This window comes from Lissotriton vulgaris, chromosome 2_1 (genome assembly GCF_964263255.1).
Source record: "Lissotriton vulgaris chromosome 2_1, aLisVul1.2, whole genome shotgun sequence".
NCBI classification, from domain to species: Eukaryota; Metazoa; Chordata; class Amphibia; order Caudata; family Salamandridae; genus Lissotriton; species Lissotriton vulgaris.
The window spans coordinates 1526235940-1526248734 of record NC_141687.1 but is presented as its reverse complement, the minus strand read 5'-3'; the positions used below and the strand labels follow the sequence as shown (position 1 = coordinate 1526248734).

Sequence of the window (12795 nt, the reverse complement as noted above, 5' to 3'; positions counted from 1 at the left end):
GATGCATTGAAAAGGATCTCGTTTAGGTCTACTATTTACAGTGTCCACGTATTCCGAGATTATTTTTTAAGACAAATTGTGTCCCTAACCATTTTTGTCCCTGTGATTGCCTTGAAAATGATTACCAGTGTCGAAATGTCAACAACATAACACATTGACTCAATCTGGGTTGATTGAATGAGGAATGTAGTATTATGATTGATGGTAACATATGCTGCTGAATTTCAAGATTGTTGCCCCTTGTTTCTGTACATAAACATATGTACTCCTATTTACACGGTCTTGTTCACAGTGTGATTGATCACTTTGGTCACTGATAACATTTTGCATTTAATTGATTCTTTTGTATATTAAATAATTGTACTTGTAGGTTGGCTTTATGTATGTTTTAAGCCACATTAATTGTGATGAGCCTAATTCCATTATCCTTGTGTTAAATACGACCATAGCGAACTATTGTTGCATCTATATGAAGTTACCAGGGTTCCTAGTGGGAATACAGAATTTACCTTGCCGGTTCGTACAAATCATTTTCCCAGGGTTAGTGTATTGTTACAAGTTGAAGACGGCATGTAAATTATTTATTTATTTATTTTGTGTACTTGTAAAGCGCAGTCCTGTCACCCAAAGGGCATCCTGGCGCTTTGAACTTCAGCGGTTGCACTTTTCGCTACTTAAACAATTTTAGGAAACAAATGCGTTTTTAACGCTTTCCTGAACGGAAAGTAGTCCCTGTGGCTTCTCAAAGAGAGTGGCAGGGAATTCCAAAGTTTGGCCGCTGCAACACTAAATGAGCGGCCACCCATCCTAACTCTCTTAAACCTCGGGACTACCAGCAAATGCGCCGAAGAGGAACGGAGAAGTCGCGGGGCAGAATACCAGGTGAACATATTCTGCAGAGGTACTGGGCCCAGTTGATGTACTGCCTTAAACACCATACACGCGGCTTTATACAGCACTCTCAGGTGTACCGGAAGCCAGTGTAGATCTCTCAAAGCTAGAGTAGAAGAGCTAGACCTAGGGCGGGAGAGAGCCAACTTGGCGGCCATATTCTGCACCCGTTGTAACTTCCCCACCAGATTTTTTGGGGCCTCTAGAAGTAGCGCATTACAATAGTCTAAACGACTTAGTATAGTACTGCGAACTACTTCTGGCCTAGCTTGGGCGGGGAGAAGGGGCAGAACTTTACGCACATGCAAATGTGTCATCACTGCTGTGTAAGTAGGTGAAGGGTCAGTCTTTCAGGTTGCTGTACATACACATGGTCTCTAGCTCTTCGTCCCACTGTTGGCTTTAGACTATTTCAGTAGCAGTCAGAATAAACATGCAACCACTCTTAACATGCATTTGAGTTTGGTGGGACAGGGAATAAGAACATATCAAGGGTGGTACATAGGCGTCATGTCCGCTCATTTCACTCTAGTGCTTGTTGCACTATTGTCAGGTGCACTACTGCTCACTTGAGTATTAGTGCCTGCACCCTCCCCTTATTCCCATTGGCTGGTGCTGCACGTTTTCTGGATCCAAACAGTGGTGCTCCCTTGGCAACTCCTGTTGGAATTAGAAAGCTTAGAACATTTAATTTTAAATAAACCGGGGTGTGATCCTATTAGGGCTCATGGGGGAGGGATCAAAAATATTAAACCTAACAAGAGAAAGATGCCCTCAATTGCCATAAATGAAGCTTAAATATAATGCACAGTAATTAAAATTGGTGTGCATGCTAAGAGAATGGAACATTTCTAAGAGAATTCTCATGCTCCATTCAGAACCGTGAGGTAACTGAAAAGGAGAGGACTGCTTAAATAACGAATGCCAGCCCCTGTCAGATCTTTCTTTTAGTGTTTCATCCGGGAACACCCAAAAACTCTTTCTCACCCCTCTTCCTTCCCTTCATTCTTCCTTTTTCCACAAAGTGAGTGCAACTCATAAACTTTCAGTGAAACTAGCCATTTGGATCAATTTATTTCAATGGGTTCTGATTCTCTTTTCAGCGCCACGTAATCTACATAAATACATTGGCTCACATGTTCATTATTTTTAGGACCATGCTAGGTATGTACTTTAATTTTTTTTTTAATCTGGAGATTAACACAACAACTTACGTAAAATATTGATCATTCTATTTTGTATTGTATGTAGTGTCCATACTTAAATAGGCTAACGCCCTGAGGATGGTCAACTCGACGCCAGAGGCCGCAGAGTTGGCGTCTGACGAAGCACAATCGGCGCAGACACGTGTCGTTTCGATGCTGTGTTGATGCTGGGTTCTGGATTCTTCTATACTGGACTCTGGAGAGGGTTCGGCGCCGCTCTCCCGCCCGGCCTCGCCAGAGCTAGTGCTACCAGTGCCCCCCTTGGAATTTGTGGAGCCTCCTCAGGAGCTCCCAGATCCGGCAGGCTGTTCGCCTCCCCAGGATCCTCGTCGGGATCCTCATTCTTCCATGGGGCTCCCTTCCGTGGGGCATTGGGCGCACCTTCAGTGTTTTGGGAGGGTCAGCCTATAACCCTCCCCCACTGATGAGTTGTTTTCCCCTCCGCATAGGGCTACAGAGGCTGTAGTGGCTTTTTTGAGCGTGGTCTCTTCAGCTACCTGCATTTTTAATATGAAAACCCCCACTACCCCCTTGTCGGTGGACCCCTTGCTGGAGGTCCCCCACCGTGGGTCCGGCAATGTGGAGCCGCTTTTGCCTTTTGAGGCATCCCTCTATGATGCCCTCTTGGGTACCTGGGTCCGACCTGCTTCAGGGGATCCGGTGGCACGTTCAGTTCTGCACCGTCACCACCCAGCTCCAAATGATCCGGTCTGTCTTTTTGTGCACCCAGATGCGCAAGGGTTTGTGCTGCATACTGCCTTTCCTTCTCTGCCCCCTCTAACGCTTCCTCCCCCTCGGGAGTCCAGGTGGCTTGAATCCAGGGGTAGAAACGTCTTTGCATCCACTAGTGCAGCCCTTCAGTCTTTTAATAAAGTGTTTGTTTTGGCTCGGGCAACTTCTGCCCTGTGGGACTCTGCAGAGTCTTTGCTTACTGCCACCTCCGAAGGTGCTCGCGCTGATCTTCATTCCATTCGGAATGGCTTTGACATGGCCGAATTTACAATCCGTTCAGCCTTCGATACTGCGGATTCTTTGCGCCGAGCCATGGCGAGTTCTGTTGCCTTAAGGCACCACGCTTGGTTGAGAGACAGTGTCTTCCCTGAAAATATCCGGGAACGTCTGGTGGATTTACCCTTTGATGGGGTTTTGCTCTGTGATGCTCATGCCGAGTCGGCGGTTCACCGGCTGCTGGCGGGCTTTCGTCCTCCCACTTAGGTCCCTTGAGGCCTGTCTTCTATGGTACTTTTTCATTTTCGCATCCGCTAGATGCGTTTTGTGTTTAACATAGGCAGTGAGCCTTACATGTGTTCTGTGTTTCACATGAGCAGTGAGCTTTACATTCTCCTTTTATGTGGTCAAGGGTGTTTACCCTTTTATTAACATCTCTTGGATGCATTTTGAATTCAGTTGCCTGTTGGCCTTTGGGGCCGTGTTTCACAGGTTGTTGTGTCCTCTGCTTGTGGCTTTCAGACGGTAGTTCAGCTCGGTAACGTCATTACGGGCCGAAACTCTGTTCATGGGTTTGGTTCGTTCCTGCATGTTTTTTTGATCTGTCTATTGCCCTAAGAGGCGTCCCCTCCCCCCCCCGTTGTCCGGGCTATACATACTCCCATGTGGGGTACTTGTACGCTATTATATAGCCTTGCTTCACTCACCTGGGCCTGGTGATATTGTGGGCTCCAGGCACCAATTGAATGTCCATTGTACGGTGTTCTATGTTTTTCCTGATGCCATCTGCTTTTGGCATGGTTATCCATCTCTTTTTAGAGGTTTCATGGTCTCCTCTTCGTAAACGGCTCCTAACTGCTCTTCAATGTGCTGGGTATGGTCCTGCATATACATTGTCTACATGCTGGTTGCCTTGGTTTCCTCTTCCTACCTTGCCACTTCTTGTCATGGTTGCGCAGTTTGGACCAATAGCTCCATGTGTAGGGGAGCCCTTTTTTAGGTGATTGCAAGTTCCCATAGGGTCCTCCTTGCTTTCACTTCCTAGGGTGATTTTTCAATTGTCATATGCCCCTTTTTTGGTGTTCGACACTATCCGTGTCTTTTGAAGTGTTGGTGTTGGATTCAAGGATCCTTCCGCCATTAGTTCACTGGGCGTTTTTTGGCCTCTCCCTTCGGAGTGGCCTACTCTTGTTAGAACTACGCCTGTGGGACAGTTCTTCTGATGGAAGTGGTCTTTCATTACTGTAGACAAGTCTATATGGAGGTTGTTCCTCCGTCTGGCTTCGTGCTGCCCGGTCGGGCACCCTTCTGTTCCTGTGTAAGCCGCTTAAGGTCTCTATTGCCGTTTGCCGGATGCATATTCGACCTGCTTTAGCGGGTTAAGGGTTGATGGTTTTGCCCCTCTTACCCTTTAGGTTTGGGTATGCGCTTGGCAGGCTTCTTGTCCTGCTGGCTATCTCCCATGCATTGCTCAGGTTCTGGCTTGCCTTTTGGCTCTTGCCACCGGCACTTTCGGGCCCCCTTTTTATAACTGGTCTGTTAGGCGCTGGTTGCATCTCTTCAAGTTCGTTCCAAGCGTGGGTTAATGCACTTTCGTACGCCATTTTGCGGTGAGGATCTCTCTCTCTCTCTTTCTCTTTCTCTCTCTCTTTCTCTCTCTCTCTATCTCTCTCTCTCTCTCTTCTGGGGATTATACCGTTCTACCTGTCATTTTATACTGGTTCTGTATGGCGCCATTCTGGCATGTTGTCGGATATCTTATCCTGTGATTTCTGCTCTTTGAGCTGCTGGGGTTGCTGTCGGACTGTTCTGCCGCAGTTTTTTCCACTTTCTCCATCACCTTGTTGACGGATCGCATGCCTGGCGCTTTCTGTTGTCCTGTCGCAGACCCGCCCCCGTTTTGGGGTATGGCTATGGTATCTATTCTAAGTTAAGGAATCTGCGGCTAGATGTCTCTATCAGATGTACGAGTTAATTCCCTTCGATAACGATGTATCTGGTAGAGACGTTGTCTAGCCGCAGATTCCTTAACGCCCACCCAGCCTCCCCGTTCTGCGAGGACCTTTCTGGTGTTGTTCTCCACTGGCAACTTCAGTTGCCATAGGGGTTTATCTTCAGGGGGATCCGGGTTTGCACTCCCCTGGGTGCTTACATATACACTTAACCTCTGCTGAGAGACTTCTTTTCTGTTATATGGTACTTTTGATTCACAGGAAGGTTTGATTTCCTCTCCTGTTCCCCTCCCTTCAGTCTGCTCTACTGCCTCGGGGTCCTGGTCTCCTCGTGGTCATCCTCTTTGGGTCAGTTGTGCTCTGTTTCCTATCTCTGTTTTTACAGGGAACAGGCGGGTCTTCTCTTTCTTTCCTACAGTGGACTGTTCTTTCTGTGTTCCGTTCTTACTGGACGGCACAATTCCACATGGCACCAGCAGTCTATTTCTGTCTATTGTATGTTCTTCCCTTGTTGCACTCGGGCAGGGGGCCCCACTTAACCTGTGGGGCTCTTTCTCACAGCCTCCACTTGTATGTGTAGGCGGTGTCTATTCTGTCTTTAGGATAGTGTCTCACACCATCTCCCTTCTTTAAACATGGGATTTTCATTCCTCGCACACTGTTCCCATACTTCAGTTTTTTAGTTGGTGGCTCCGCGTTGTGCCGCAGAAAAGTTTCTCTGAAGAAAACTGACGTCAGCGCGGACTAATATGACCTCGCTGACTTCCCGTACGAGGACAACGTCAGGGCGTCCCCCGGGACGCAGAGGTGATGCTGCAAAAAAATTATGTAAGTAACTCGTACATTGTCAACTGCCTCCCTTGCAATTGAATCACTTCTGGTCGTAGCGGGTGAGGCTTGCAGAGAAGCCAGAATGGCTAAAACGGTGTGCCTCTTTCAAGACATTCACCCATAGAGTCATAGTAGGGATCTATGTAACCCTTATTTCCCACTCCTGAGCACCGTGCTGTTATAAACTTCACTCATGCTTTTAGATCCTTGTTCCCTAGTTTCCACCCATACGTCCCCAGCAGGTTTCATCCTGCCAAAAATACCCAGACGACAAATCTTAAATTTAAATAACGAAAAATCATACAGTGTGGACAATAAACACAGTCAGACTCATTTCAAATTTGAATCACACTGGCCTGATCAACAACTAACTATAATATAGACCGTTTTTGGCTGAGCAAGTGACTTTATTATGTGACGCCTTGATAGACAAAATATAAAGTGCCTCAAAGTCCGAGATTGGCACTTGCTGTGGGCATTGTTAGCCTTATCAAGAAAGCATGTCTGCGGCTGTAATAGTTGCTTAAAAGGTGTAAGGGCAGGCCCCTCCTTAACACTGCCAAACCTGATGCTCTGGAACACTCTTAAAACAACCCTTAATGCTGTTCCAAATAACCTCAGATTCAGATAACCATTAAAAAGCTAACTATTTAGTCAAACCTTTTAATAGAATGTGGCAATACAAGTTGATTCCAGAGACTGAACCCTTCGTAGTTAGAACACAAAGAACAAACTAGCCTCTCCCTTGCCCCTCTTTTTCCATTGCTTCCATTGCAAAACCCTTTGTTTTCTATACCTTCTCTGCCTTTCCTACCTAGCATAAGCTGAATACTAAGGATCCCTAATACATCATTGTGTGCAGACTGGATGCATACTGCCACAGAATGTATTGGCAGCCATAAGCATTCCAGTGTTACAGCTCCTCCCCTCCTAACTGCCTTTGTTTCAACTTTCAAATAATTTCCCTAGAGAATAGCCGGGGATGCTTGTCAGCATCCTTTTGCTTCATAGAGGAAAAAGCAGTATTGTCAGAAAAAAATCCCAATTATTTAAGGCATGTGCCATGGCATATTTTCCCTTCTACATGCATGTTATGAGTGACTGATTCCAGAGTGCATGCAGCTGAGAGCGCAGAGATGTTTGTATTTGCAGAACAGCACACTAAACAGACAATCTGATTGTTTCACCGGAGTCATTGCTGATGAGCGGAGTGTGAGGTTATGCATTAGGAGGAGGGGAATGTAGATCAAAACACAACACAAGAAAAATCAAGAAATAGCTAATGCATGGCGAAGTTTCATGATAACCAGGGTTAAAAAAAACAGCAAATAGCAGTAGGAATCAACAGTTGCACCACCCTGATGTATACACAAACAGTCAAGGCAAAACCTTATTTGCTATAGTTGCCCACCTCTTAGGTCCACTGCTAGAGAACCCTAATCATACAAACAAGATTAAAGAACAGAGAGGCAACAATTTAGAATACGGTAGACAAATAAATTCTTGTTCAAAAACAGTTTTCATATATGTTGACAAAAGAAGTGACGGTCCTTCAAGTTGTTCTTCAAATATATATTTATTGTAGTCTTCAAATTATATCTTAACAGAAATGACAGCCAACGTGTTTCGCCCAGAAATTGGGCTTCCTCAGGGCAAAGAAATAATTGAACATCAACGACACTGCAAAGTGTTCTCCTACAGGTGGCGGACTCAAAGACGTAGATGGCGAATTAAAGCTGTCAGTAGTGTAGTCCCCACGCTTTCTATTTAGGTATAAAATGTCCAGTGTGTACGGAACACGGAAACGGTCTTGACGTCGTAGTGAGATTTCCAATTGAAGCTAACTCAAAAACGTATACTAGTCGAGTCTCAGTAAATAGTGTACTAGATTCGGGTAGACACTGTGATATGTGTCACTGGATGTAATAAATTATGAGGCAGATTAATGTGACGCCATCCAGCTCTCGGTCCGATGTCTCCGTACGTGTTGGTTTTGCAAAAACGCTGTGTTTCATGATAACCTTTTGGTCTCAGGATGTCAAGAAAAGTGAAAAGGTATACTTTTTGATTAATACAATTGATATTACATCTAGATCGTATGTACTTTTATATAAATGGCAGATGTTGGTGATGAAGCAGGAGGAATATTTTCCATATTTTTATGTGTTTGTTTCTATCTTGATTCTACTAGAAAATACATTTGATATTTGAAGCTGTTGCATATTTGAGTCTTTAGATGGACTACCTGAGAAGAAACCACTTAACTGGTGAACCCTTTGCCTTTGTTATGTCTAAAAAATATTGTACGGTCTGACCCTGGTAGACTCCAATAAAGACTGCATTGTAAAGTGCATATCCTTAACACTATGTTCCAGTTCTCTTCTGAAGGCGCGTCACAGATAGAAAAAAACGATAGCATGAAATAGTTGTTTATACTGGGTCTCCGTCCTTGTCGAGTGTTGAACATTCTGCTAAATGGTGGTGTTGGACAATAATTGTTTTGTGCCATGTCCAGAATATGTAATGTAATAACTAGATCCTTGCTCACATTACACGTTGCATTATTGAACAGATCAATCAGTATCATGAGGGTTGCACGAGCAAAGTTGCGAGAGATTGGGCCAGAAGATATGAACATGGAAGAATATAAGGTGAGCCTCCTACCATTTCTTTCCTTAGGAATTATTTGTCGATAAAGTTAACGCTCTGTAATGTAGACTATAAAAAAAATAAGGAGAATGTTAAGTAAGCCATAATATTGGCAATTGTGTTATGCTGCTATTAGCTGCTTGCCAATGTAGCACATACTTTACTGAGTCATTCCGTGGAAGAATGTTCATTTCATTGTGTTATCTGTCTCTGCTTGTTGTGGATAAAATATCTTCATACAGACTGTTTTTCTCTGGTTTCTATTTGAGATATTTAAATTTGATTTGTAAGTGTATTTATAAAGTGCACTGTCACCCGTGGAGTTATAGTGGTGCGGTGCAGGTGTGTGTGACTAGACTGCCTAGGGCAGGGAGGATTAGACAAAGAGGCCTGTATTCAGCTTCTTGCAGAATTCACAAAGAGAATAGAAGGTTTTGATGTGTAGGTGTATAGAAAAAATATCAAACCAAAAGGTATACATCATTGGCTGCATAAATGTTTGCGTAACATGGCTCAAAATCTTTCCTATCTAAGATATATTGACTCATTGTCCCATCAGTTATTCTCGAAACCGGTGTGTGCACTAGAATGCAACTTTTTTAATGCATAGACGGTACTCTAACTCCTTTATTGTGTTGGCATTTTGTGCACTAAATATAAACAATTTCATTTGAGGAGTTGGAGAACATTGGATTCAACTGTTTCAAGTCTTGTGTTTGGTTCGTGCTTCCTATTTAACACAATCTTCGAGATTTATTAGTGATAAATACTGCAAATAAATTGACAATCCTATTAATTAACGTTGAACATTATCAAACTGAAAGGTTATTCAAAAACTGTTCTTACACATCTAAGCAGACAGATATAAAATACATTGGAAACTGGGGACTTGTAGATTAAAATGTCTGACATTTAATTTTCTATTACTTTTCTTCGTTATAGTACAGTTTCATGTTTCTGTGAGAGAACCAGTACAACGTTTTAAAATACATTTGCCTAATTACCAGTCTTATCAAACACAAGTAATCTCTGTTGTTTTTTTCTCTCCATCTAAGCAGAAGTGGCATGAAGACTACAGCCTGTTTCGGAAAGTGTCAGTTTATCTTCTCACTGGCCTAGAACTCTACCAGAATGGAAAGTATGTGAACCCAAAGCCTCTTTTAAATGTATATATATATTTGTTTATTCAGAAAAGGCTGATTGCATATTGAGCACTTCTGCCGATGGTCTAGAAAAATTGCTTTCGCTACTTTAGCAAGCACGTTTCTCTAATTAGTGTAATGCCATTGGAAAAGTCTTTCAGAGTTTTAGTTAAATAATGTTCTCTTGTTTCCTTAAGTGTTCAGTTGTGTTTCTGTTTGTTCCTGCCAGGTTATGTCACGCTGAGTCTACCTTCAAATATTCCATTCATTTTCTCAACGATTAAGACTGTCTTTGTTGTTTGTCTTTTTCCTTTAACATTTGTTGACACCCTCTCAAGAGACCCCATATATCCGAAGGTCCTACTCGCTTAACCTAATGTAATCCCCTCACTCTTTTTGTAACCCCTGCCAGTATCTCTCTTGCAACTCTTTCATCTATCTATTCTAGAGTTCTCCTATTTTTATTCTGTAACAAGTTTATTAAACATGTCCATTTACATATTTTGCCAACACATTAAACAAGACAAACGTTTTAAACTATCTTTTAAAACACATCCTGGACACACTTTTGCAAACAAACAATTCTATATTAAAAGCTACTACAAATCTTTCCAGTGAAAATAACAAAGTAAAAGTGTCATGTATGTGACAAATTCCCAAATTGCATGCAACTGGATGAAGATGTTTTCTTTTTTGGAGTTTGTTTGACTTGCACACTCCACCATTAATCATCTACCCATTTTTTGTAACTGGTAGACTCATTTGTGTGTTCAGTTAAAAGTTTGTCAGATATGGGTCAGAGTGCAACTTTTTTTTCCCCGCAAAAGATATTTTTTTAACTTAAGTCCATTACTTTCTCCTTTTCAGGTGTCTTAGATCACACACAGTTCTTAAATCTTGGTGTTCCCCCTTTTAAATTAATAGAATTAATAACTGGTGTTTGGAGTAGGACAAAGTGGTTCTTATCCCATATGTCAAAAATAAATTTATAGTTTCCCCCAAAAGCTTCAACAAACAGATGTGCCCAATCTTAGGTCTTATTTATGATTTGGAGTTATTCAAAATTGCAAATTATACATCCTTTATTTTTCATTTCTAAGAGCCCCAAGCATATGTGTAACAAGTATTGGTAAAGTACTGCCTAGACATTTTCCCTGTAAAGGGAACAATTCAGAGTTAACTGTTTAGCGTCCTTCGAGGGGTAGTTATGCAATTTCAGTGGTAACTATTGTACTCGTGTAAAACCTTTCCTAATGGGGTAACTGAAAGATCCCATGAAAATTGTTGAGGTGAAGTTACCCTGCCATAACAAGTCCAAGCTGTCTAAACAATGTTTCCCAATTACTGTTTCATGTTAGGGAGCAATAAAAACTAAGCCCACGCAATGATAGTTTACCACTATCCATAGATGGTCTTTCCCTGACTGCTATTTTGAGGTCACCGTTTTCCATCCAAATACCACTACCTGCATTTTACTCATGTTTACATACATTTAATTTATATTTACACTTGGAGTACTTTTGTCATAGTAAACGTCAATATGGCCTGATGAGCATTGAAATTCTTTTGGTAGGTGGTTTAGGATAACAAAATCATCTGCACAGAGAAGTACGTTCACATGAGCAGTTAAAATATTTTGTGAAAAATTCCTCGTGGATGATAGGTATTTATAGAAGTCCTCTAAATACAAGAAGATTAACAGGAGTGTTAACATGCACCACATTTCAGTCCATTTTGAATATATAGCTCCTTTGAAAATGAACAATTGATCCCTGACGGAAATAAGGCATGATGCTGTTTGGTAGTATCAGAAGTAATGCGTTAGGCCTGGCACTGTTACTCAAAAATACTTAACATTTGCAGAGAGCAACAGGTCAGAGGTATAATTACAAGGCATGATATTCTTAGAGACATGCACATCCTCAGTAAATCTTCTGGGCAATTTTATGTTTTTTTTAATGTGTTATTGTCAGCGTACAGAACCTTCTCCCAGATTGACCACATAAATACTTGCTCCTGCTTCCATTGAGGTTTCTGATATTTGCCAAACGGGTGGTTTGAAAAAGCCATGATTCAATTCAATGCATTTTAGCACAAATGCAAGAGTTATGTTACAATTCCACTCTGCTTTAGATAACACCCGTTCAGCAGCATTAAGAGTAACCTTCAGGAGGATGTTGGTATGCAGTGCATTGATTTCAAGTGCTACCAGTATATCTTGAGTGGGATCGGTTACTACTTCTTTGAGGAAATTAAGGATATTAGTACTGCCCTGTAAGTAGGATTTTGACTCTGAATTGATTCAAGCAAAAAAAAATCTGTATTGGTGAAAAGGCCAGCTCCACCCTTGAGCACTTCAAACAAAGTAGATTCACTGTGTGATCACTTGGTCTGTCAACACCCACTAGGCAGGATCCATAACAACTTTGCCCCTTTCCAGGTATCACCAGGGGGTTGCCCCAGTAACAGGCACCCCAGCCCTTTGGGATTGGAGTAGGTGGCCCAGCTGACAACTTCCAGGCTCACCTTGAACCCTCACACCCCCCCAGCAGAATCCTCCAAGCTTATTTAGGTGACACACAACCAGCCAGTGAGAGACAGGATCACTCATTTTCTATAGGGGTGGCAAGCCATAACATCCAACAGGTGGGTCCTGCAAATATGCCAGTGGGGCCGTGCCTTGCCATTCGTTCCTTTTTGTCCAGCCACCTACCTCAGAACAGCTTGTGGAGGACAGTTTTCAAATCTGCTGCGGGATTTTTAGGCTCTTTTGGGGGAAAGGATCCATAGAGATCAGAACTGAGTGTTACTACTTTTATTTCCTAGTGCTGAATAAAGGTAGGTGCCTTTGTCCTAATTTTGATCTTTGATGCATGAATTTCTTCCTGCAGATGAACAAATTCAAGTTTCTCATGCTAACCCAGGTTCTATCTGTCTTGTAACCAGGAGACTAGATGGATGCTTATTTCTATATCCCTGTCCTGCAGATCCATAGGTGCCACCTGTGGTTGAAGGTTGGTCACAAGCATTTTCTGATTCCTGTGCTCCCTTTTCACCTCACCTTTACCCCCACCAGTTTTCATGAAAGTGATGGAGTTGTTCACAGCGTAACTTTGGAGGTTGGGGGTGTGAGACTTCCCCTATGTCAACTGTCTGTTGAAGGCAGATTCTCCTCAG

At 42.6% G+C, this 12795-nt stretch overlaps 1 protein-coding gene across 7 annotated transcripts in view; it reads left to right on the top strand.

Annotated features, from left to right (window-relative positions):
* The window catches only part of USP28 (ubiquitin specific peptidase 28), a 504161-nt gene that overhangs the window by 435034 nt on the left and 56332 nt on the right, over positions 1-12795 (top strand). For all 7 annotated transcript variants that reach the window (XM_086957384.1, XM_086957380.1, XM_086957386.1 and 4 more), the window contains 2 exons: positions 8400-8478; positions 9535-9614. In XM_086957384.1, coding sequence (XP_086813510.1) covers positions 8400-8478; positions 9535-9614 — 159 coding nt within the window. The remainder of the gene's footprint in view (positions 1-8399; positions 8479-9534; positions 9615-12795) is intronic.